General features: G+C 45.5%; 1 protein-coding gene across 19 annotated transcripts in view; it reads left to right on the top strand.

The window, feature by feature from the left end:
* caska (calcium/calmodulin-dependent serine protein kinase a) overlaps positions 1-25,484 on the top strand; it is a 193,516-nt gene that overhangs the window by 165,416 nt on the left and 2,616 nt on the right. For 6 of the 19 annotated variants that reach the window (XM_048239918.1, XM_048239922.1, XM_048239919.1 and 3 more), the window contains 13 exons: positions 46-234; positions 909-987; positions 8,475-8,560; positions 9,283-9,351; positions 10,410-10,478; positions 11,885-11,920; positions 13,922-13,972; positions 15,286-15,482; positions 16,116-16,231; positions 23,433-23,513; positions 23,670-23,750; positions 24,006-24,208; positions 25,064-25,147. In XM_048239918.1, the coding sequence (XP_048095875.1) occupies positions 46-234; positions 909-987; positions 8,475-8,560; positions 9,283-9,351; positions 10,410-10,478; positions 11,885-11,920; positions 13,922-13,972; positions 15,286-15,482; positions 16,116-16,231; positions 23,433-23,513; positions 23,670-23,750; positions 24,006-24,208; positions 25,064-25,147 (1,341 nt within the window). The remainder of the gene's footprint in view (positions 1-45; positions 235-908; positions 988-8,474; positions 8,561-9,282; positions 9,352-10,409; positions 10,479-11,884; positions 11,921-13,921; positions 13,973-15,285; positions 15,483-16,115; positions 16,232-23,432; positions 23,514-23,669; positions 23,751-24,005; positions 24,209-25,063; positions 25,148-25,484) is intronic. The other 13 variants (XM_048239925.1, XM_048239931.1, XM_048239929.1 and 10 more) reach the window with 8 other exon arrangements.

Genomic DNA, 25,484 nt, shown 5'->3' on the forward strand with positions numbered 1-25,484 from the left:
CTCTCTCTCTCCCTCTCTCTCTGTCCCTCTCTCACCCTCTCTCAGGCCCTGCTTCAGACCCATGACGTGGTGGCCCACGAGGTGTACAGTGACGAGGCCCTGAGGGTCACTCCTCCCCCCACCTCGCCGTACCTGAACGGAGACTCACCTGAGAGCACCAACGGAGACATGGACCTGGAGAACGTCACACGTGTGCGCCTCGTCCAGTTTCAGAAGAACACCGACGAGCCCATGGTGAGAACAAACACACACACATGCACACACACATACAAACACACACACACACACACACACACATGGACACACACACACACACACACACACACACACACCCACGCACACTCACACACCACACTCACACACACATTCACACATGCTGAAGCAACAGGAACATTTGGTCACGTGCATGAATTCTCAGAAACACAAAGAACATACACACACATGCAGACACCTGTTGGCCTGGCCTGCTGCAGTGTTAATAAAGGCAGGAAATGATTTGCACATATAGTGTGAAAGCCCTCATCTCTTTCTCTCTCTCTCTCTCTCTCTCTCTCTCACTCACACACACACACACAGACACACACACATATATACACACAATTCGAGGCATATACGTGCTGGGGGTTTGACGCTGTCGCTGAGGCTCCTTTAACTTGGCCGCATAAGACTCCCTCTGTGACCACAGTCATACTATAATAGTTGCGCTATATGTGGCTTTTGCAAAACTAAATTATCAGCTGTTTCCATGAACACACATGCACGCACGCGCACACACACACACACATAGTGGCTGAGGAAAGGTTAGACAGGGATTGATCCCTGCATGCGTGTGTGTGTATGTTTACATGTATGTATATATGTCTGTGCATGCATGTATGTCATTCAGACTGTTGTCTCCTCTGATGCAGGGCATCACGCTGAAGATGAACGACCTCAACCACTGCATCGTGGCAAGAATAATGCATGGAGGCATGATCCACAGACAAGGTAGCACACACACACACACACACACACACACACACACACACACACACACACACATATGTGCACACAGACACACATCTGTGCACACACACATTAGCACACAATCATATCACAGTTAAACATGTATGACACAGACAAGGTAGCACACACACACACACACACACACACACATATGTGCACACAGACACACATCTGTGCACACACACACACACACACACACATGTAGGAGGCATGATCCACAGACAAGGTAGCACACACACATTAACACACACACACACACATATGTGCACACAATCATATCACAATTAAACATGTATGACACAGACAAGGTAACACACACACATTAGCACACAATCATATCACAGTTAAACATGTATGACACAGACAAGGTAGCACACACACATTAGCACACAATCATATCACAGTTAAACATGTATGACACAGACAAGGTAGCACACACACATTAGCACACAATCATATCACAGTTAAACATGTATGACACAGACAAGGTAGCACACACACATTAGCACACAATCATATCACAGTTAAACATGTATGACACAGACAAGGTAGCACACACACATTAGCACACAATCATATCACAGTTAAACATGTATGACACAGACAAGGTAGCACACACACATTAGCACACAATCATATCACAGTTAAACATGTATGACACAGACAAGGTAACACACACACATTAGCACACAATCATATCACAGTTAAACATGTATGACACGCTTGCATATGTATGTATGTATATATATAGAAAGACTATTGACTATTGCAGACAGGGGTCGAAATTAACTTTTTTGGCCTACTTTTTTGGCCTACTAGCCAAAAATTACCGGCTAGACATATTTTTTACTAGCCAAAACTAAACAATGCTTTTCATAACTACTTTTAAAGTAGCCATATTATTAGCCTTTTATACAGCCTTCCCAAAAGTTCGGAGGTCCAATAATTTTATCAGGCATAAGCGGAGCGAACAAATTACTACTTTGTTCGCTATCATCGAAAGTGAAAGTAAGCAAGCAATTGGCTAGATGTCTATGCAACATCTGAAATTTCAAGTTCTATTTGTATGGCGATCTAGTTGTTTTCTCAGCATAAAAGGGTAACCAAATAACTGTAAGACTCTTGAAGTTTTATTTTCTTGTTTTGGCAAGTAGCCGCATATCCTATTGGTAAATAAATCCTGACCATGTCAACATTGGGCAAAGAGAACATCGATGCAAAGCGGAGACAAGCCAATTTAACGTGACTGAAGTAGCCTATTCACGCAGTTGATAAGCAGCTGTTTTCCACACGGCAAAGTGGCGCAGTACCTGCCATAATTAAAAAACATACTCGCCATTGGTGGGTGCTAATTTCGAGCTCTGATTGCAGATATATAGACCATTGACTTGCATGCATAGCCACATTTATACACAAGCACTCTCTAAATTAGCTACCAATGTTCCCTTAAGCACAGAGCAGCCTCAGCCACAAACTGCTTCTTACAACTTACACTTCTTACCAGCAGCACACCACACTATACCACATGCTGTCATGCACATACGCCTAGCACACTCACACATTGATCTCCCTCTAAACCAGGGGTCTCCAACCTTTTTGGGAATGAGGGCTACCTAAAGGACCCGAAATCATATGGAAGGCTACTCATTTCAAACAAACAGACCCTCAGCCCTCTTTTGCAAGGGTAATCCTCCTAAATAATAGGCCTATGTGATTTTTAGATTTAAATTATCAATATTATGTAGGCCTATAAGCCTTTATATATTAAGCAACTGTATTTTCATCTGATTCTTCAATACTTCAATATCAATATGCAACACTACCAACATTTTTGTTTAGTTTGTTCTTTTTTTAAGTTTCCATGGGGAATCAAATGTAATTTTTTTAAACGAAAAAAGCAATCTTTTTGTGCAATTAATAATTTAGGTTACAATTTTTTTAGCATTACGCCATTATAAAGACACCTTTTATAGTTATTGCACATCTGAAATCTCTCCATGATCTGACAAAAAAATATTTAAAAATGTAATTTTTAAAAATGTATTTTTTTCGCCAGGTAATGCACAGTCCTAATGCATGGCATGCGTGCCACGAGATTTTCAATGCTATTGCTACACCAGTAGGCTACGGAGGAGAAAAGGCCTGTGAGCTAAAGCAATTGTTTGTCAGTCCTTGAACAATCATGCACGAACAGGATTGGACGAACACAAAATAGCCATAGAACTTTCGCAAAGATATGCTTCCAACGAGCAAGCTTTTCTTCATTTACTGTCTATGCGTGTGAGCAGCGTGTATGCGCTCCGCTTCCGTTGATGTTTAAAGATTGAATGGGAAAGGGATTCGGAGCCAAAGGCTCAAATTTAACCCAGCTACAATTTGTAACGTGTCACAAATATTAAGTTAATGTTACAGATGTATGGTCTACAATTAAATATCTATTAAACAATTCACAATGGAGGATGTTTTAGAGTGTGATCTTCAGGCGACTTGTTGGATATTTGTAGAGAGTGCGCTGTGGACGCCTCATAGACGTCCACTGTTCTAGAGACGTCTGCTCTGAAGCATCTGCACTCCCCAGTAGTCTCAGGCCACCTCTAGCAAGAAACCCCAGTGTTCTCCAACTCCACACGGGTCAACCCATATGAGGTCATAACCCCCGACATTGCCCTCATCTTCCTCATTCTGGGGAGTCAGTGGAGGTCTGTAGCCTGACGAGCCAGACCCACATTAAAATGTAGGGTCTGGGCACTCACCGTTCGCAGTGCTCAGTCCGAGGGGCGGGATAATCGGTTGTCTTTCAAATTCTCTCTGCACGCAATAGGACAGTGCTATGAGTCCCATGCGTTTCCCACCAGCGGAGCTAGTTGGCTAGTTCAAACTTTTGCCAACTTAATAAAAGCTTAACTCGTGTCACACTGTTCACCAACAGCAACATTATCTTATTTGTTTTCAAGTAGCAGGGAATTCAAGCCAAACCGTTGCAACTCTGCCATCAATCATTATGTTAAGCCCGCCTAACGACTCTATACACGATTTGATTGGCCTGATAGAAGTTTAATTTTTCGAGCTCACAAGCCAACGGAGAGTTGCTAGACTAGCCCTGGGGTGCTAGATTTCTAGGGTGCGTCTAGATTTCTAGGCTAGGAGGTCTGTGTAGTTCCCCTTGACCACATACACTTCTAAAACTAATGTGTTGCACACACAGCTCACTGTTTTCACATTCACAAAATAGACTAACAACGGCACACAGAACTTGTAGACTACGTGTGACGTCCTGATAAGCCCTACCCAAGTCAGCTGTTGTCTGGGGGTCAGTGTAGAGCGTCACTGAATTGATGCATCACTGAGGTCATTTAATTGTGTGAGTACTGGGCAGTTCTCTCTAGAGGGTGTCTTAGCAAGCTGCTAAACTCTTCTCTAGAAACTGGCATCGGTCCCCGTGGGTGTGTTAACAAGCTCTTGACATGACGAGAACATTGCAACCAAACAAACCCAACGCAGAGCAATATACTTAACACACAGCCACTGCTGCGCAGCACAGTGCAGCGAGCCGCCCCTCTCTCTTCTTCTCCTTTTGCCCCCCGGCCTGACGCATGCCCCAGAGACAGCCACCCAAACCACCAGCACATCACAGGGCCCAGGGCAAGCACAGCCAGCCCCCTCCAGCTCACCACCACGGCCCCCAGACACGAGGCACATGTCGGGCAGGCCCATGGGACACATGCCCTGGGGTGGGCGGCTGGCTCGCTGGGTGGGTGGGGATTGGCTTCAGGGTGGAGTTAAAGGAACTCAGCCCGCCTGTCTGGGGCCTGCATTAGAAGAAGCGACAGTTTGGACTTAACAGAGCTGTGGTAGCAATGCTGTGGCGTCTCACACACACACACACACACACACACACACACACACAAAGACACACAGAGAGATAACTTAATCGTTCCCTACCATCTCATCGTATGTTTACACCACTCACTCACTCACTCACTCACTCACTCACACACACACACACACACACACATTCATTCACTCATACAGTTATTTATATTTCATTATGTCCAGCTCTCTCGCTTAAACACACACACACACACACACAGACCTTTTCAGCTTCACTACTATGGTAAGCGTGGGCATACTGTCACATTCTCAAACCCTTTCTGAATTTTACTGACAACATGCACATGCTTTTCTCAACACACACACACACACACACACACACACACACACACACACACATTAACGCACATTCACACACACAGAGATGGACAAATATGGCAGACACATAACTGTGAACTGAGTCAGCTCCATGTTAGCAGTGCAGATGGGTGATCTTGTCTCTCCTATAGCTCGGGTCCCACAGTCAGGCAAACGGGACAAGACAGAACACACACACACACACACTCACACATACACACTCACATTTTATATGCATTTATGTACATGCATACACAGACACTCACTCACACGTATTCACATACATAGAGACAGATACACTCACACATGCACATTCTCTGTCCCTCACACACAGACATACACCCACACATGCTTGTGTGCAATCACACATATACTTATAGACACATACACACAGATTTCCTGGTAGATAAGTCAGATACGCTGTTTAGTGTAGAACTAATTGAGGTTGGCACCTTCACCACAAATAGCAGAGGTGGAAAAAGTATGAAAATATTGTACTCAAGTAAAAGTACCAATACCTTGATGAAATATTACTCAAGTACAAGTTAAAATACCGATCTGAAAATGTACTCATGTAAAAGTAAAAAGTAGTTCATTTAAAATGTACTTTAAGTAAAAGTTACTTAGTTATTTTTTTTTTTTTGGAGGGGGGGTGGGGGTACCAGAACAACCGGTTTTACCAGAGACTTTCTAATGAGGAGATACAGCACTCAAAAAATCCTCCATACTAATGCATGGGGTTGTCTACAAATATCACAACCCTTCCGCGGCAAAACGTCGACATGTGAATACATTGAGCCAATCATGTGGTGTGCTGTGAAGACATTGTGCCAATCATCTGTTGTGATCTCGCTGCTGGAGCAAGATTGGTGTCGTGAAGCCTTACACACACGCATTTCTGCCGAAATAGATGCACGATAAGTGCCCAAAAAGTGTTGCAATATGGCCGCCGAGTGGAAGTACTTGCCTGAAAAGGACTTTGGTCCTAGCTCGAGTTGCTGCAGCCAGCAGCTAAGGCAACCAATAAGTCTTGAACGTGCCTACTGAAATTTCTTCAATACTTTGTGGAAAAGCCTCTGTTTGTAAAGACAGCTTCAAGACATCCACAAAGTATTGAAGAATTTTTTTTAGTAGGCACGTTCAACACTTTTTTCCTGTGTCATTTCACTTTAATACACATAACTCTTATATTTGGATTTTTTATATGTGTGTTAATATAATGTGTGGTGAAAATTTCAAATAGACTCACTGGAAGTTTAAGCTAATTACTGAATATATATATATATATATATATATATATATTTCCACCATATATTTATTTTACCTGAATATTTTAACTTCCAAATTAAATGTCAAAATGAATGTCAGACGAAATTTAAAGTTTGACTGACTGGATTTTGTATACAAAACATAGTGAAAACTGTCTAAGGTCACTCTCACTCTCCCTTGCTAAAGAGCTAAATGGTCCGCCTGCACGATTCATAAGGTAGTCTATCTAAGGTAGTTTATTTAGTTGAGCATCGCTAGTAGTGGACTGCTAATTGTTGTGCTGCTGGTGCAATGTCTTTCTCCAAGAAAGCCAAGTCAGGTTACTAAAAAGAGAGACATCAAAAAAGGGGAAACAACTGCTAATAAACTTCTTTCCAAAGAAAGGTGAGCACTAACGTCAAAACACGAAATCCCATGATGTTTGCTTGAATATCTCCGCAATCATTAGTGCTAAAACGAACTGAGAAAGCCCATTAAAATAGCGGAAAATACACTTTCATAGGTTAGGCTACACATGTAATCTGATGCATCTCGTGATCCATCTCCATCTCCATCACTTTCAGAAAGACTGCATGGCGCCAGCTTGCTTCATGTCCTGTTGTAGGCTACATGCTGATCATTATCACTAGGCTAGTGGGTTAGGGCGCGATTTCTTTTCTCTCCCTTTCTGTTTTCGTTAGTCTTACTGTAACTTTTTTTTTACTCAAGTAACGGATGGGATTTTTGATGTAGCGAAGTACAATACTTCACTCAAAATGTAATCAAGTAAAATTTAAAATACTGATTTTATAAACTACAAAATACACAGAAAAACTACTCAATACAGTAACGTGAGTAAATGTATTTTGTTACTTTCCACCTCTGACAAATAGACGGAGCAAGTAAACCGAGAAATGGATAAGGAAACAGAGATGGTATTAAAATAAGCCAAAAGAGTGTGCAAGGCCTCAGACAGCCTTCGATCTCTTCTCTGTCCATCTGAGGCCTGGTACACTGTTTCAGTTTATTTTGATACAGCACTAGGGCAGAAACAAAACGACGTCTTTGAGGTCACATGGGATTTCTTTGAATAGGAGCGTAACACACCTGTGGTCACGACCCATTGCCCAGAAGTGCAGCTAAAAGAAGCTCTCTCATAGGACATAGGTGAAACCTCAGCTCATGCATACACAGGAACTGACTTGCAGCTACAAAGGCCTTTCTAAGGAAATAGCTATTTGCATCCTAAATACCCACCAGCCAACCAACCAGTGTCGCAACACTCATGACCTCAGTTCCTCAAACCTGTATTTGAATTGAAACTTTCCCTGTGACGGTCATATGGCCTGTTTTTTTTTACAGACAAAATAGTATTTGTTAAGTAAAAGTATATATACTCTTTTGATCCCATGAGGGAGCTGCCTGCTACAACGGCGCTCGGGGAGCAGTGAGGGGTTAGGTGCCTTGCTCAAGGGGTTCGAACCGGCAACCCTCCGCTTACAAGTCCGAAGCGCTAACCAGTAGGCTGTTTTGAGCCTTTAGCTCAATAAAAGAGCTTTATAAATTAGAATATGCTAGTCATGGTGCTGCTACTGGTGGCAGTAGTGATTTATTTTTAGAGCACATTTAAACACAGCTCGCACTGACCAGAGTGTTGTACATACTGTAGCACATTAGCCAAGAAATAATACAATAAAATAAATACACTTACAGATCAGTGATTTAAGCTAAGACGACATCAAGAGACAAACACTTAATTACAATTAAATTACAATTAAAACACAGGGAAGGCCAATGTAAATAGGTGTGTTTTGAGCCTGGTTTTGAATACTGTAATTGAAGGGGCATTTCTGGTCTCAGGTGGCAGTTGATTCCACAGCTAGGGCCAGCAACAGAAAAGTCTCTGTCACGCTCTGTAGTAGTTATACTTGCAGTTAGTGTTAGTGCTTGTAATAATGTTAGTTGTTGTTGTTGCTCCAGCAGTGAAGTCATGTCCTGACCTGTGCATGTGGGAACGCTCTCTTGTTCTTCAGGAACGTTGCATGTCGGAGACGAGATCCGTGAAATCAATGGCATCAGTGTGGCCAACCAGACGGTGGAGCAGCTGCAGAAGATGCTGGTGAGTGTGGACGGCGCTTCCTCCCCTCTCCTCCCCTCTCCTACCTCCTTCCTCCTCTCCTTCTTCCTCTCCTCCCCTCTCCTTTCTCCTCTCCTCCCCTCTCCTTTCCCTCTCCTTTCTCCTCCCTCTCCTTTCTCCTCTCCTCTCCTTCTTCCTCTCCTCCCCTCCTCCTCCCCCCCTCCCTCCCCCCTCCTTTCTCCTCCTCCTCTCCTTTCTCCTCTCCTCCCTCCCTCCCCTTCCTTTCCCTCTCCTTTCTCCTCCCCTCTCCTCTCCTCCCCTCCCTTCTCCTTCTCCTCCCCTCTCCTTTCTCCTCCCCTCTCCTCTCCTCCCCTCTCCTCCCTCCCCTCTCCTTTCTCCTCTCCTCTCCCTCTCCTCTCCTCCCCTCCTCCTCCCCTCCCCCTTCTCCCTCTCCTCCCCTCTCCTCCCCTCTCCTCCCTCCTCCCTCCTTTTCTCCTCCCCTCTCCTCTCCTCTCCTCTCCTCCCCTCTCCTTTCTCCTCTCCCTCCTCCTCTCTCCTTTCTCCTCTCCTCCTTTCCCTTCCTCCCCCCTTCCTCCCCTTCCTCTCTCCTTTTCATTCTCCTCTCCTCTACCCTCTTCTCTTCTCCTCACTTATTTTCTCTCCTCTCCTCCTCTTTCTCCTCTCTCCTCTCCTCTTCTTCTTCTCCCCTCTTCCTCCTCTCCTCTTCCTCCTCTCCTCTCATTGTTGTGTTTTTATGCCAACAGAGGGAAATGAGGGGGAGCATCACCTTTAAGATTGTGCCAAGCTACCGTACACAGTCATCGTCCTGCGAGGTAAAAGATTTTTAAACCTGTGTTGTCTCACATGCATACATACATACACATACATACACACACACACACATAGTACATACATACATACACACATACTGACATAGTGACACATCAATACACACACACACACACACACACACACACACACACTCGCTTATACAAATATCCACATGATGTGTTTCTCGTCTTCAGCTGTGATACTGTATGTATGATACCATAATGTGATGGGATGAGATTGTTCTGTGGGTAATCTGGGAATCTCTCTGTGTGTGTGTGCATGCCTGTACAGGTGTGGGATTTTGTGAGCGTGTGTGTGTGACACTAACTGCCTGTTTGGTGGCTGTGTGTGTGTGAAACGCTTCCTCCTGAGATGCTGTGTCCCTGCCGGGGTTTTTGGCCGTGCTGTGGCGCCGCACACCAATTTCACAACCAAGATACCGGAACCGCAGTAACCAACCTCCTTGTCCCCCCTCCCCTACGGAACCAACTTAGAGCCCCCGAGCGTCTCCGGCCACCATTTACAAAACAGAACGTAGCAAAGTGGAACGCAGAAGCTTTTACGAGTCTTGCAGACGATTCTGTTTGCTGGGGAGGAGGCCACTTAATGGCCCATCACTAAAAGTGTTTGGAGCAATTCTGAGTCTAAAGAGGGCAGTCATGTCCACTGCCCGAGGGAAGATTACTCGGCTGGTTCAGATTGTGCGATAAAATAAGATTATCCGTCAGTTCAGTTATCAGTCTGCAGCGCCTCCCTCTGGTCTCTTTGAGAACTGCTTTTGAGACTGTCCTCCCAATATTCTATCTCCTAGGCATAGTAGCAGTTAGAACTCAGTCCTAGAAATCGTCACTCTGGAGACTTTCTTCTTGTCTACTCCCCCACCCCTTTGCCATGACAACCCAGACCAACCCCCCACCCCTCTTCCCCCCCACCCTGGGCTATGCTGCTTCTGCCCACACCAACTGATGACTTTATGTCCCTCCCGTGTTGCCGTAGCGGGCTGTCCTCTTCTTCTGTGCTCTGGATGCTGTGTGTCGCTGACCTGTGTGTCTTATTGCAGAGAGAGTCCCCCTCCACCTCCCGACAGTCCCCAGCCAATGGCCACGCCAGCGTAAACAGTTCTATCTTGGTAAGGTCTCTCTCCCTAAACACCTGTTACGCCCCCAACCCCAACCACCTCTCCACACACACTCTGCCGATGTTGTCCGTGATGACCTGTTATGTTTTGGGTTGAACCCCTCTCAACCCCACACACACTTCCAATGATGTTACCTCTCATGTTTTCTCTCGTCAACGGGGGATAGTTTTATTCGTTTGATGATTCAGTGTTTATTTGTTGTTGTTAGAGATGTTGTTTGTTTGGGGGGTTTTTTGTTTGTTTGTTTTTTGTTATTTGTTTTTTTTTTTTTTTTTTTTAAAGCCACTTTTTCAGTACAATGAGTTAGTGTTTGTAAGCCATTGAAACTCTCCCCTTCCCCACACCATCAAGCCACTCTGTGTAATCCGTACTGGTTCAGGCGGATGTTTGACCCGTATTTTTCTTCCCATTCTTCCCTCTTTCGTAGTTTGAGATCCCTATCTCGTTTTTTTTCAAATCCAGTTGTGCTTCAGTACTGCTGTGATCCATGTGCAACCACTTGTCTGTGAAAGTTTTACCCATACACACACACACACACACATACAGTGTGCACAGACATTCTCTCTCTTATCTTTTCTTCCACGATTCTTCCCTCTTTCTTTTCTCGTTTTTTTTTTTTCTTTGAGATCCCTATCTTTCGTTTGGTTTCTTATCTCTTTCAGTTACAAGCAGGAAATCCATATACTTTCTTCTTTTTTTTTTTTTTAATTTAAAGGCACTGAGCTCTCTTGCAGTATTCACACATCTTGTGTGTGTACCATAGCATGCCTGATCATTAGTGGTGGAGCTGTGCAGTCCCAAGCAACTGCATGAGGGGAGGGCCTCTGTGGATGGATGTCTGGTGCCTCTGGAGTCCCTTTCCCCCCCCCCCCCCCGCCACCTGGGGATGGATGAGAGCCTCTGTGACACCCCCTCCTGCCCCCCTCCCTGGCCCCTGAGTGTTGGTGTGCTGTGGTGGTGGTGGTTAATGGCTGGAAGGTACCTCAGCTTGCTCTCCGCTTACTTCCTGCTTTTTTTCTTTTGTTTTTTCTCTAAACGCTTCGACTCACTCTCTCACCGAAATGTCTCTCTCATCTTTTAACTCTGCTCAGTGTTAATGTTACAGCGCACTCTCTCAACCAATCATAATCCCCCTTCCCTTCTGCCAGGTGTTTTCTGTTCAGCCCTCCAAAGTGATATTATCTCTCTCGTTTTTGTTGTAAAAGTTCTATTTATATTCATGTCAGCTTTCTCTTTTTTGTTTAGTTTTGTTTCGGTTTGCTCCTGTTCTGTGTGTGTGTGTAAGGTATGCTTTTGTGTTGGCGGTAAGCCCTTAACCCCCATGCCCCTGCCTACCCCCTCCCTCCCACTCCCCAGGGAGTTAATATCTCTCACACTACTGGGCTTTACTTCTACAGGACCTGCCGTCAACCATCCAGGCCAAAGGACGCCAGGTGAATAACAAGCCTCCTTCTCACTCTCGCCTCCCTCTCTGCCTCCCCTGCTCTCCTCTCACTTCATAGAGCGCTATGTAGTCGCATACCTCTCAACCATTCAGCACTTGTGTGTGTGTGTTTTTTTTGTGTGTCTGTGAGAGCAATTTTTTTACATGTTGGCAAATATATATTTTTGTGTAGTTTGTCTCCATTGTATTTCTCCATTTGTACACATATATATGTATATATGTGTGTGTGTGTGTGTGAGTGTGTGAGAGAGAAAAGAAAGAAATTGAATGAGTATATGTATTTTGAGGTGTATTTATGGTATTTAGGTGTGTTGATGTATGCGTGTGCGTGTGTTGGTGTGTGTGTGAGAGAGAGAGAGAAATAAATTGACTGAGGTGTATTTATGTATGTTTGTGCATGTGTCTGTGTGTGTGTGTGTGTGTGTGTGTGTGTGTGTGTGTGTGAGTAATTGCGTGCACATGCGGAGTCTCTTTTAACTCTTGCCATCGACGAACACTTTCTACTTACTAACACCTGCACATCAGTGAACTCCTAACTGATCTCCCTTCATTAAGAATGCTGTTGATGAACTATGAGGACAGATGGCTTACCAGACACCACTGCACAGACGTATCAACCTCCAAAAGCCCACTTATATGCATCTGAATTAAAAACACCTTCCAGCACTGTCAATAAATCAATGCAACGGCTAGCTAAAAATGCCCCAACCTTTTTTTTTTTCCCACTTTTTCCCTTAGTCATCAACAAACCTGTCGTTTTCCGAAACATTCACATAAGTAGCAATCTGTCCTCAGTGGTGACATTTTCAGCTTTGCTAAAGAATGGAACAAGAGTCACAAAGCCAAGTGTTTATCCGTAACTACATCCCCCCCCACACACACACACACACACACACACACACACACTCCCCTCCCCTTCCCTCAGTGTGGGGTCCAGAGTGATGTGTGGCCCTGCTTTGATCTCATGCTCCACCTCTAACGTGTCCCCCTCACGTGTCAGAAGACATATGTGCACTCGGCATCAGAGAGAGAAAAGGGCCGTAAGCTTTTTAACGCAGACAAGCGTAAACACATCTCGTTGAGCAGACAGAGAGGAGGAGGAGGAGAGGGGAGAGGAGAGGAGAGGAGAGGGGGAGAGGAGAGGGAGGGGAGAGGGGGAGGAGAGGCTAGTAGGGGGTAGAGGTGTGGGAAGAGGAGTTTGGGCCGGAGAGGGGAAATGGCACAGTTGTTGTATCACAACGATTGTGTCAGGTACCCCCCCCCCTGTAAACTGTATGTGTGATTTTAGTGTGCATATATATTTTCAGTCTCTCAAGATTGCTATTAGTTGTCATCCATTTTCAAAGGAATGTTCCTTGTACATGACATGGTGGTCAAACTGTAGTCACCCATGTTATGTTTACCTTTCAAAGTCCACCTGCTTTTAGTATCAAGTCGTAGAGACATGTCTGCCATTCAGTAATTGTAGCTGCCTTCCTCGCATGCAAAGAACATTCCTTTGGGGTCACATATAGTGGTCTCCATTTTTGAGCAGGCATGCCTTAGGACTACTATGCAACTGGAAAAACTGGTTAGCGAGCCACCAGCAGAGGGCGATCTTGCCCACTTCTGTCCCACTTGGCTTCATTATGGTCCCTGGGTGCCATTACATCACTGCAAAGGCAAACTGAAGCATAACAAAGACATCCACGCACTGAGACCACATCCTCCAAAGAGATCCGGCTTCCATACACTTGTGTGTTTGACACCGGCATCCATCTTCGTGTGTGTGTGTGTGTGTGTGTGTGTGTGTCTGTTGTTCAGTCCAATCTCTGCGCATCTCTGGCCATCACTGTAGTAGAAGTAGAGCTTCTTAGTCTGTCATCCACCATTCACTTGTTAGTGTCGCTGTTCACCATGTGCCCCCATGCCAAAAAAAAAGAAGAAAAAAAACAGAACAAGTACTCGTCCACTTTTACTGCATGATGTGTATGCTGCTCTCAAATCCTAGATTACCGCCAGACCACCCCCTGCAATCAAGGTTGATAAAATGTCTGTCAAGGTAAGGCTAACAACACAGCACGGAAACTGCGCTCCCACGAGAGATGGTGATCATGGGTAATGATGATGAAACTGATCCCTGGTCTCCCTGTGACACTGTGTTCTTCTAAGTAAAATCTGCCACCCAACCCCCCCCCCACCCCATGACTTGTATTACCAAGAAGGATAAAAAAAAAATAAGAGCGTACATGCTAAAGAAGGTTCTTGCTAAAGCATGATGGCTAAGCAGTGTCCTCATCAGATCTACACTCCAACACCCCTCACCCTGTGAAGTGGTCCTTTGGCCGTCATTAGTGACTGAACTGCGTTCCCAGCTAACAATTTTTTTTCTCTCGCTCCCACGAGCCACACACCACTCCTTAGCACCCCAACACTGGCCATAGCACTCCCAACATCACCCCACTGGCCATAGCACCCCAACACACACTCTCCAACATCGCTCCCACGAGCCACACACCACTCCTTAGCACCCCAACACTGGCCATACACAGCACCCCAACACTGGCCATACACACACTCTCTCCAACATCGCTCCCACGAGCCACACACCACTCCTTAGCACCCCAACACTGGCCATACACACACTCTCTCCAACATCACTCCCACGAGCCACACACCACTCCTTACCACCCCAACACTGGCCATACACACACTCTCTCCAACATGGCAACCGTGCAATGGGACACCCCACATCCTCCAGCTCCATACTGTGTCTGTGTGTGTGTGTGTGTGTGTGAGAGAGAGAGAGAGATGTGTGTCTGCATGTATGTGTGTGAGTGTGTGTGTGTGTGTGTGTGTGTGTGTGCAGCTTGCTCACCAGCAGGTTGACTTCCAGTGTGGCATGTCTCGATTTAGCCTCATGTACCAATCGTCCGTCTGCCAACAGTCTTGCCACCTCATGCCTCACACTCTGTCTGTCTCGGGCTCTCTTTTTCTCTCTCACACACACTCACACACACACATAGCGTGTGTGCAAACTCTGTTACACACACACACACGTTGGATCTGCTACTTTTGCTAAGCATGTTCTGTCATCGACTGTCATCAATTCATCAAAGAAGTAGAAAGACCTATTGTCCTCTTTTTTTTAGGGACATCATGTTTTTAGTGTGTTATTTTCCTCCTTTTATCAACTCTCCACTGTCCTTCTTCTTCTTCTTCTTCTTCTTCTTCTTCTCTTCTTCTTCTTCTTCTATTTCTTCTTCTTCTTCTTCTTCTTCTTCTTCTTCTTCTTCTTCTTCTTCTTCTTCTCCTGCCTCTGCTGTGATTTGAGCGTTGAGCACCCTGCCTGACCAGCACCACTCTGACCCTCAGATCTACGTGCGGGCGCAGTTCGAGTACGACCCGTCCAAGGACGAGCTCATCCCCTGCAAGGAGGCCGGCATTCGCTTCCGAGTGGGTGACATCATCCAGATCATCAGCAAGGACGACCACAACTGGTGGCAGGGTCGCCTGGAGAACACCAAGAACGGCACGGCCGGCCTCATACCCTCGCCCGAGCTGCAGGAGTGGTGAGTGGGCTGGACACAGGGAAGGGGGGGGGGGGGGGTCATCAGCTGGATCCCAAAGCCCAGTCCAGAGCTAAGGGAGGGTTGCGTGGGAGGGCGGACTTGTTCCCAATTGACCAGAACCACCATGGTCCAGTCGTGTTGGTGACAAAACGTGTAACCACCCCACGTCAAATGTAGGGTTGATAGAGCGAAAGAGATGCACACTTGTGAAACCAAAGCAAGGTTTGGAAGGTTAGAAGAAAGGTTAAAGCGTAGTGCTGGAATTGGATCTCCATATGTGTATATACTTGCAGGGTTGTGGCGAATGAGATTTTCCTGACTGTAACAGGGAGTGTTTGGCATTCAGAGGTCTAAGAATGGGCTTTCTGGAGATGATGTTATTACAGACTCGGCTAAGCAAAAACTGTTCATTATGCCCATAATTTTCTGGCTTCAGTTTTCGAGACCATCCACTAAGTTCAGTGCATGTCTCTAGTGAAGGGTAATTATAGGCAGTGAAGTATGAATGTTGCGTATTCATGCTTAGGGGTTACACTGGGCTAATGTATTCACCACAAAATGGATGAGGGGCATGACTCATAGCTTTTGTTTTCATCCCTCTTATTCATTCTTTCCCATGGCTCTGTCTTGCAGGCGAGTTGCTTGTATAGCGATGGAGAAGACCAAGCAGGAGCAGCAGGCCAGCTGTACCTGGTTTGGCAAGAAGAAGAAGCAGTACAAAGACAAGTACTTAGCAAAGCACAACGCAGGTAAGAAGCCAGCCGGGCCAACATTCTCCAACACTGGACTGGAAGAGCCTCTCCTCTTCAACCCTGTCCTCCCTTCGTACCTATCTACCCACCTCCATCCCCCAGCCAGGCCGTGGATGGGTGCATGCTGCTTAACACTCTGGATGGGTGATCCGGCAGACTTGTGTTTACCGCTGATCCCTCACTCAGCTTGTGTTTTCTCTCTCTCTCTCTCTCTCTCTCTCTCTTCTCTCTCTCTCTCTCTCTCTGACACACTTGCACTCCCACTATGCGAGCAGATTTCACACTTTGCATGGACTCACAAACTATTGAGTGTGATGAATGAAGAAGCCAATGAGCGGGTCTTCTGGTCTTCTAGCATACTCATTACACACTGAACCTACAGCCTTGGCCACCACACTGTGACTTTTCACTGAGGAATCAAGGATATATTGGAGAAAGTTGCATGTGGCCCAGGCCTTTTCAAGTTCTTCTCAGAGCTTCTCATTGCTACAGAATCAATCATCAGGGAGTACTGAATCATCAATTGAGGCTTCTTCATCAGCTGTTCTAATCTATATAGAAAGATAGATAGATAACTAGATTTTATATATCTAGATGATCTCTTTGTTTATTAGACTGTGCTTGGAAAGTTTGAATCATACATGTGATATGTGATGTTATCACATACTGCTGACACATCTCCTGGGTGTCTAGGGGAAGTGAATCTGATGGCAGCCAAAGCATAAATATAATATACACATCGTGTTCTGGGCACTGGCATTTTAATGCCACTGCTGACATTACACTGTTGGCGCTCCCCGACCCCACGCTAATTAGCGGTTAGCAGGTATAGCCTCTCCCTGAATGTTGAGCATGCTAATGGAACATGTGCTACACAATAGCCAGCAGCTGAGGGTTAGCATAGCTGGGAGGCCATGCGATGGCAGGAGAGGGGCTAGTGGGGAGAACCAGGTAACCAAGCCCCTGCAGTCCGCATCTCATGTGACCGGGGGACCTGACCGCAGCATTTCTACAAATAGCCAGCGGACCTTGGTCTTGTATTCACGGCAGCTCTTATGTGTTTGTGTGTGTGCGTCTGAGCACCATCATCACACATCCCTGGCCACAATGGCCCAAAGATACCAGAGATTAGAGCTCTGTGTGTGTGTGTATGTGTGCTGCATGCGAGAGGGTGTCGATGTTTTCAAAGGGGCCTCTGACACCAGTGGCTGTTGAAAGCTAGTCTGTCCCAGCCAGTAAAAGAGCACAGGCCAGACCCCGCCCACAAACACCCCACATGTGTGCATAGCAGGTTCACATGCGTGACCCATCCACAGGCATGTATGACTCTGTTAGCCTCCACAGCAGACAGAGCACGTGCATAAGGAGTGTTTTTATCCCTCCTCACCACCCCACCGCAGAGCTGCCTGGGGCCTGAAACATGAGCTGAGCGGAGTCGTTTTTCTGCCTCGCGGTGCCACGGGAGCACTGCGACGCGGTGCAGTGCAGTGCGGCGACACCTGAGCCCCTCGCTTCCACGCGTCAGGCTATTGCTGCTGCAGAGTCAAGTGTCTGGCTCTCCATGGCTCAGGGAGGGAGCCGCAGTGATTACCGGCAGACTACCAGGCCCCACTTGTATGTTCCCCGCACCCCACCCCCCCCCCAGGTCTTAATCTCCCCTCCTGCTGTCCCACCTGCTCTGAGCTTTAGCACAGGTCACCCCTCAACCACCCCACTCACACCCCCAGCCAGGACCGGGCATCTGGCCAACACAGCTCTGCTCCCCGCACCAGTGAATCTGTTTAAGTGTGATAAATCAATTGCATTCCTTGTCTCTCAGATCACCACACTGCTGAGGGGGAAAAAAAAAACAAGAATCCAGAAACTCATGGTGGAGCTTCAGCAAGTGCACACCAAACCACTCAGTACCTTTTTATTAGTCACTTACCACTTCAAAAATGAGGGTTATACATGTAGTTCATAATGAACTGTCTTAATTTTCCCTCAAATCATTAATTTGGACACAATGGCCGGTGCTATGCCAAATGTGGGTTTTTGTCAGTGGTTTGAAGTGGGCCGAATCTATGGCATTCTGGCTGAGCTCTTTACTAAATACCTGTGAAAGGCTTAGAGGGTTTGGCTTCTGTTAAATTATGGCTGCCTGATGATCGTTAAAGCTCTCCAGGCCATTGATTTACTTCAAAGAAGTCAAGAGTGTGTAAGGGTGATGCCAGAAGTTGTCCACAACTGACAGTTCGCCATTTTGTGAATCATGATTTCATCTCTGCAGGATAGTGATCCAAAAGCTTTAACAATGGATCTGTGTCACTTGGTCTGTGATGTTACTTAATTAGTGATCACGTAACTGCAGCTCTAAAAGTAGGTTAAATAATTCTGAGCCCTTTTGAATTATAATCACATTCATCACAAGCACACCCAGAGCGCATCCACTCGCCTAGTTCTGCAGCCCATCTCATATTATGTTGTCTCTCTGGCGTTGCTGTGAGTCATCTGTGGGTTGTGTGGGCCTTGGGCAGCCTAGATTTGACTGGGACTGCATGTGATGACTGGCAGCAGGCAACAGTGACCTGGCAGCTTCCAGTGTGTGTCTGTTCACACACAAAGCAGGCAGACAGCAACATACACACATACATGCTCATGCACGCACATGCGCGCATACACATACACACACACTTTCATTGCCACACTCAAACCATACACACACAAACACACACACACAGGGAAGGGCAATTAATCTGTGACAAGGTCTGCCCCTCTGCCAAACAGGCAGTACAGTGCAGATCAGCAGTAATCCGGCCTGAGCTCTGTGGTCCACATTACAGTATCTGATTAGAGAAGAGATGGAGAGAGAGAGAGAGAGAGAGAATGGGTCATGGGGGGTTGGAGGGGGAAAACAGAATGGTTGGGACAGAATGGGAGGAGGGGGGAGAAAGAGAAAACAGCGCCTGTTTTTTTGTTGTTGTGTTGATACCAGAGAAAATTCCCCCTTTTGTAATTTAATCGCTGAAAGATGTTTGCACATGTCGGCTACATCTGCAGCAGGGATTTTTGGAGCTGAATTGAGGGCCAGCACATCTGTGGCCTGGCGGGGGTGCGTCAAAGCCAGGGAGAGCTCAGGGGATGGAGCAATAGAGGAGAGGAGGGGGGGCACTAAAGGCTGCCTGCTGACTACTCGCACTCTCTCTCAGGGAAGCCTCCCTACTTGAGCCCCAGGCTCAGAGGACACCACCAGGGGTTAGGCCCACTGTGGCTAGAGCAGGTTTCTCAGCCATGTTTTTCTACCATGCCTGCAAGTGCAAGTCCTCTCTGGCCTAATCTAATTAGCTGTTTTTCATTCATTTTATGAAGGCAAGTGCACCGAATGCTGATGCAATAGGCTCTACTTACATTCTAACAATGCCAGACAAATAGACTAATGGCAGAGTTTAATCTACTCAATCTACTTTAATCTACTTTGTTCATTCATGTTTGCTTCAAGAACTACACATCATCCCTGTTGTATAACCTAGATAGTCCCTTTTAGTTATATATCAGCGACAACCCTCAGTCCAACACCTTTTCCTATGCTTTATCGACCTCAGGTGAATTTAGACACATTTTCATAAACTTTATTGTACAGGTTTTGTAGGACAAAAGAAGCATACACTATTTTTGCTTCAGATTGGTATACATTGTAAAGTATTCTGCAGTGGATTACTTAGTTGGGTTGTGGGTTGTTCTAGATTTCAGACAGTATGATACTGTGTTGTCAAACTATGTCCATTGGTCTATTCAAGTAACTTTTATCTGGAGCACTCTGTGCCTCTTAGATTTGTCAGAAAGCTATATGAGACATATATGGTTCAATGTAGATGATAATTCATAAACATCAGAAGAAGGCTGAGAAATGCATTTAGTGTTTGCATGTGTCAATCATGTCTTTTGACCCTAATCTAGTCATAATTGATCTTCAAAAACCCTATAGTTGAAAAAGCAATGCCTACAGTGTCAACCTGTCATTGTGAACCAATGTTTGTTATGTTTTGATTTAAATGTTTTTCTCTCTTTCTCTCTTTATTTAGTTTGTTTGTTTGTATTAATGATGTCCTTGCAGCTTTGCTTCAGTGCTTGTTTTGATTGTTTGTTTGTTTGTTTGTTTGACTTTGTGCTGAATTGTTTTCTCTGTTTTGAACTGATGTATTGTTACTGACCAACATTTCAATGACCCTTCCCCTCCCCTGTCATTTTTCATGCTGTCCCCCTCCTAACGGCCTATCTGCATGTAAGTAACCCGGGGCAACAGGCGCCAACGCAACCTTTGGCTCTCTGCTTCTCCTCTTTAATCTCTAATGTGCAACTAATGACAACCCACCCAAATGTGTGTTTTAATGTTAGAGGTTTTGTTTGTTTATTTATTTATTTGTTTATTTATTTATTTATTTTTGCATATCCCACAGTTTTGTTTTGTTGTGGTTAGATCACGACGGAAAACAAAATGGAACTGAAATGGGTCCTGAGAGCCTGTTTCAGTGTGTGTGTGTGTGTGTGTGTGTGTGTGTGTGTGTGTGTGTGTGTGTGTGTGTGTGTGTGTGTATGTTTGTTTATGTGTGTTAGAGATTTGTTTTTCAGCTGTCATCCTTTATTAGTTTTGCATTGCATTGTTGACATACATTTAGACCCCAGATCATGCCTTCCTGATGTCCCTGAATATTGTTTTTGGAAATAGAAGTGTGACCGAAGGGTTTAAGTTACACACGTGCATATTCTTGATGGGACATCAGAGCATCTCTCGTGATACATATTCATGATTTGTGTGCTGTCAAGGACAGAGACAGACAAACAGACAGACTGTGAGAAACCGCACATGCAGTCTGCTGTGTATGGAGTTTCATATGGTAGTCAAATCAATCTCACATTTCACACCCAAGCCAGTGCACCTTGCACATCAAGTGCTCCATCAGCAGAAACAAACACACACACACACACACACACACACCCACACACACCCCTCTCAGAACATGACACATATACATTACTGCTTCTTCACATGTCCTAAACACACACACACATACCTCAAAGTCACTCACACACACTCTCTGCTGAGGATTCCTATTCAGTGTGTGTTGGATAGTGTAGGCTCTTTTCTTTTTCTAGCCATTTATTTCTTTTTTCTTGTTTGGATAGTGTAGGCTCTTGCTTTTCTTTTTTTCTAGCCATTTATTTCTTTTGTTTTTTGTTCTTCCTAAGTCTTAGTCATGTAAATATTGCAGCTCCTCCTTAATGCGCATCTATGTCCATCCATTCCCTCTGGCTTGCACTGCGTTGACCAGATCCATTAGTCCCTGGACCCCCCCGCCACGCCTCTCTCATCTCTCTGTGTCCACCTGTGTCCTGCCTCCGTGTTCTGCTCTGTGTCATGTCATGTGTTCGGTGCTGGTGCTGGTGCTGGTGCTGGTGCTACAGGAAGTCAGGAAGTGTTCTTCTTCCTTCTGCGCCGGGGCTGGCTGTCTGGCTGATGAAGAGCAGGTGCAGGTGGAAACTGGAGACAGCACTCAGACTTCTCTCTTTGATGCTGCTCACTCACCACTGCTGGAGACAGTGTCTGCTCTTAAAGCATACTCCCTCTCTCTGTGCTGCTGAGAGTCTACCAATCACTGTGTGTGTGTGTGTGTGTGTGTGTCTGTGTGTGTGTCTGTGTCTGTGTGTTTATCATAGGGAGAGGCAGAGTGGGTTTGTAGGTGTTGGAAAGAAAGGGGGGGAAGAGAGATTTCAGTTTGATTGTTGTGCTTGTCTATGCACTCTATGCACATAGCACCTGCTAGTTTGTGCATGCTTGTCCGTGTGTGTGTGTTTAGAGGAAAAGAGTGAGTGTTTGTGTGCTTATGAGCACACGTGTGTGTGTGTGTGTGTAGGAATGTGCGTGCGAGCACGTCTGTTAAATATGGAAAGGAGTGATGAAGGAAAGAGAGATTAAGGTTATGATGCATGTGCCAGTGTGTGCGGTAATGCACACTTGGGCCAGGTGCCTGTGTGTGTGTGTGTGTGTGTGAGTACACAGCGGTGGCCGAAACCGGTCCTACTGCATGCATGGCTGTAATGTCACCCGGCTACAGAGACAGGGCACATAACCTCTCTGATCTGCCCTGTCAGCTCGGCTGGCTAGCGTTGCATAAGCAGAGGGTAACCACAGGTCAACCACACCGCGCTGAATACTTCTCTCCCTTCCCCCTGTCTCTGCTCGAGCAGGGTTTACAGTGAACAGCACAGGGGGCAACCACCATGGTTTTTGACCACTGCTGGTCATCCCAGACACCTGCTTAGGTCATTTACTAGCCTTCTTGTTAGGAATTCTATGGCTAGTTTTACTAATTGTTTACTGAATCAAAAATATATTCAACATTGCATATCAATCAGTCAATCCAGTGTTTCCCATACATTGACTTATTTGTGGCGGCCCACCACAATATCAACATTGACCACCACACAATGATTTTCCAGGTTGTACTAAATTGTGCTTAAATCTGGTTAGCATCATAACCACGCTGTGCTAATTTGTTAAAAACTGTTATATTCAAGTTAATTCTGCAAACCAACCACCACAAATGGAATTCAATTCTGTGGGAAACACTGCAATGTTATTAGTAAGTCAACTCAGTGTTGGCCCAACATTGTGCAATGTGCCAGTCTTGTGTTAGTTACACTGTAGCTTAAAGCATTGTTGTCAGGGACTACCTGGCCAGTGTCAATAATGACCACTGAAGCACCAGTGCCAGCTCCAGAATAATGCATCTGGACAGTTGTTTTCTGTCAGAAGGAGGGTAATGACAACCCCATCCAATAGGGCTGCAGTTGGTGTAAGAGTCTGTATTAGTCAGTAGCACTGTCCCCACCCCACAGCACTCTTCACCCCTCATGCTCCATACACCATCTCACACGTGGTATAAAAGCGAGCAAGTAGAGGTTTTTACTTCCTCACAGTGTTTGACTATTTTTGCTTTTGCAACAACATGGGCAGCGGGTAGTGTTTTTATGGACAACAGCTATAGCATCGTCTTCTTTTCACATAGCCCATAGTTGTCACGTCATGCATTGCCAGCGAGGTGTCTGCACTGTGTTCCATAAAGGGGTCTTCTGATAGGGCGTTGCCCTTTCACAGAGGGACTGACCTGGGGAGTTGGGTACGTGGCACCAGCTGATTGTCTCATTGTTCTCTTTCCAGTATTTGATCAACTAGATCTCGTCACATATGAAGAGGTGGTCAAGCTGCCCGCCTTCAAGAGGAAAACGCTAGTCTTGTTAGGTAGGTGACATGTCATGAGGAGGCATCATCTTTGATGCTGATTGTTTTTTGTTTTGATTTTGTTGTTTGTTATTGGATGTTTTTATTTGTTGTAGTTGTTGTTGTTGTTGTAAGGTTTGATCTTGTGTTGTGTATCTTTGGGTTTATCTCTCACAGGAGCCCATGGCGTAGGCAGACGACACATTAAAAACACGCTTATCACCAAACACCCCGACAGATTCGCCTACCCTATTCCACGTAAGACACTCTACCTCATTTCATTTCAATATGGAAACTTGTGTACTGTGTATAGTTCTGTGTTTATATCCTGTGTACATTATATTATGAGTAATTTTATTAATTTATTAAAAAATATATAATATATAAAATATATAGAGTAATAATAATTAAGAGTATTCATTTCTGTAGAAATGAATTCTTACACAGTATATCATTTTTTTTTAAGTATGTCATTTATTCTGAATGTATATGTTCCTGTTTCACCCTGAATAGACACAACCAGACCTCCAAAGAAGGACGAGGAGAATGGTAAGAACTACTTCTTTGTATCGCACGACCAAATGATGCAGGACATCTCCAACAACGAGTACCTGGAGTACGGCAGTCACGAGGACGCCATGTACGGCACGCGCCTGGAGACGATACGCAAGATCCACGAGCAATGCAACATCGCCATCCTGGACGTGGAGCCTCAGGTCAGTCCTAACAACGGGTCAGAAGACCACGCTATTGGGGCTGATTTGGGGGGTTAGGCTATTTGGAATCCAGTGTGGGGTTTCTCCCTGAAGCATACCAGAAGATCTATCTGCCATGAAGGAGTGTGTGTGTGTGTGTGTGTGTGTGTGTGTGTGTGTGTGAAGCCTGGCAAGCACGACTCACTAACAAAGTGAGGAGAGTCTGGTCATTAGTGATAGCGTTAGTAATGCTAGCATGATGACGGCCATAAACATAACCAATCACATTGATCAGGTATTCCTGTCGTTACTTCCTACTTCGCCTAAACTTTACAACCTGACAAAAAACAGCATTGGTAGCCAGGAAACAATCTATGTGAGCCTACCCTTGTTGTAAATAAATGTACTCATTCTTCTGACTGCAATTTTTGATGTTTGCAGGCGTTGCTCCCCTTTCGGTTTCGAAATTATAGCGTCATCTCCTCTCAGTGCTTATTGGGCAGGTAGTCTGCGGACCTGGGGAAACGCTAGTGAACTATCGTGATCCAGACTAGTTAGCTCCCTGAAAGACTAGTGTGTGTGTGTGCGCTGATATGCATGTATTGGTGGGGCAGTCATACACATCAGGGGGACATTTTCGGGGATTGATTTTTAAGTTTTGCGGACATGACTTACCCCTGTCCATGAATCAGAAGCTGTCCGTGTTAATCTATGTAGATGTGTACAGAACAGAATATGCGGACGACATGATCTTGTGGTCATCTCATGAAATACCCAATGTGTGTCCGGCGTGGTGTAACGTAGTGATTCATGGTGGGAGACAAGACAGCTGGAAATACTGTGTAAACCCTTACTGACTGTCTTCTCCACCTCCAGGCCCTGAAGGTCTTGCGCACAGCGGAGTTTGCACCCTATGTGGTCTTCATCGCTGCCCCAACTATCACACCCGGCATGAACGAGGTGAGGACGGACACACACACACACACACACACACACACACACACACACACACACACACACACACAGTTATTATTTTTCCACTAACCAGACCTAATGACTTTCTTCCTCTTCCTCTGGTGGTATTCCACTGTGAGCTGGCAGAGAGAGCCCCTTCATTCATGTATCAAATTCTCTGATTTGTTCTCTTAGAGATTCAGAGCAATAAAGATCAAATTATAGCACTGTCATAGCCGACCCAGTTGAAGGGGTTTTTTTTTTTGTTTCGTGCTATAATAATGTTGGTCATGGCATCATGGGTAAAACCACTCTCCCAGCTATTGCCTGCTGGCTCGGACTC

Source organism: Alosa alosa, chromosome 3, assembly GCF_017589495.1.
Source record: "Alosa alosa isolate M-15738 ecotype Scorff River chromosome 3, AALO_Geno_1.1, whole genome shotgun sequence".
Classification (NCBI taxonomy): Eukaryota; Metazoa; Chordata; class Actinopteri; order Clupeiformes; family Clupeidae; genus Alosa; species Alosa alosa.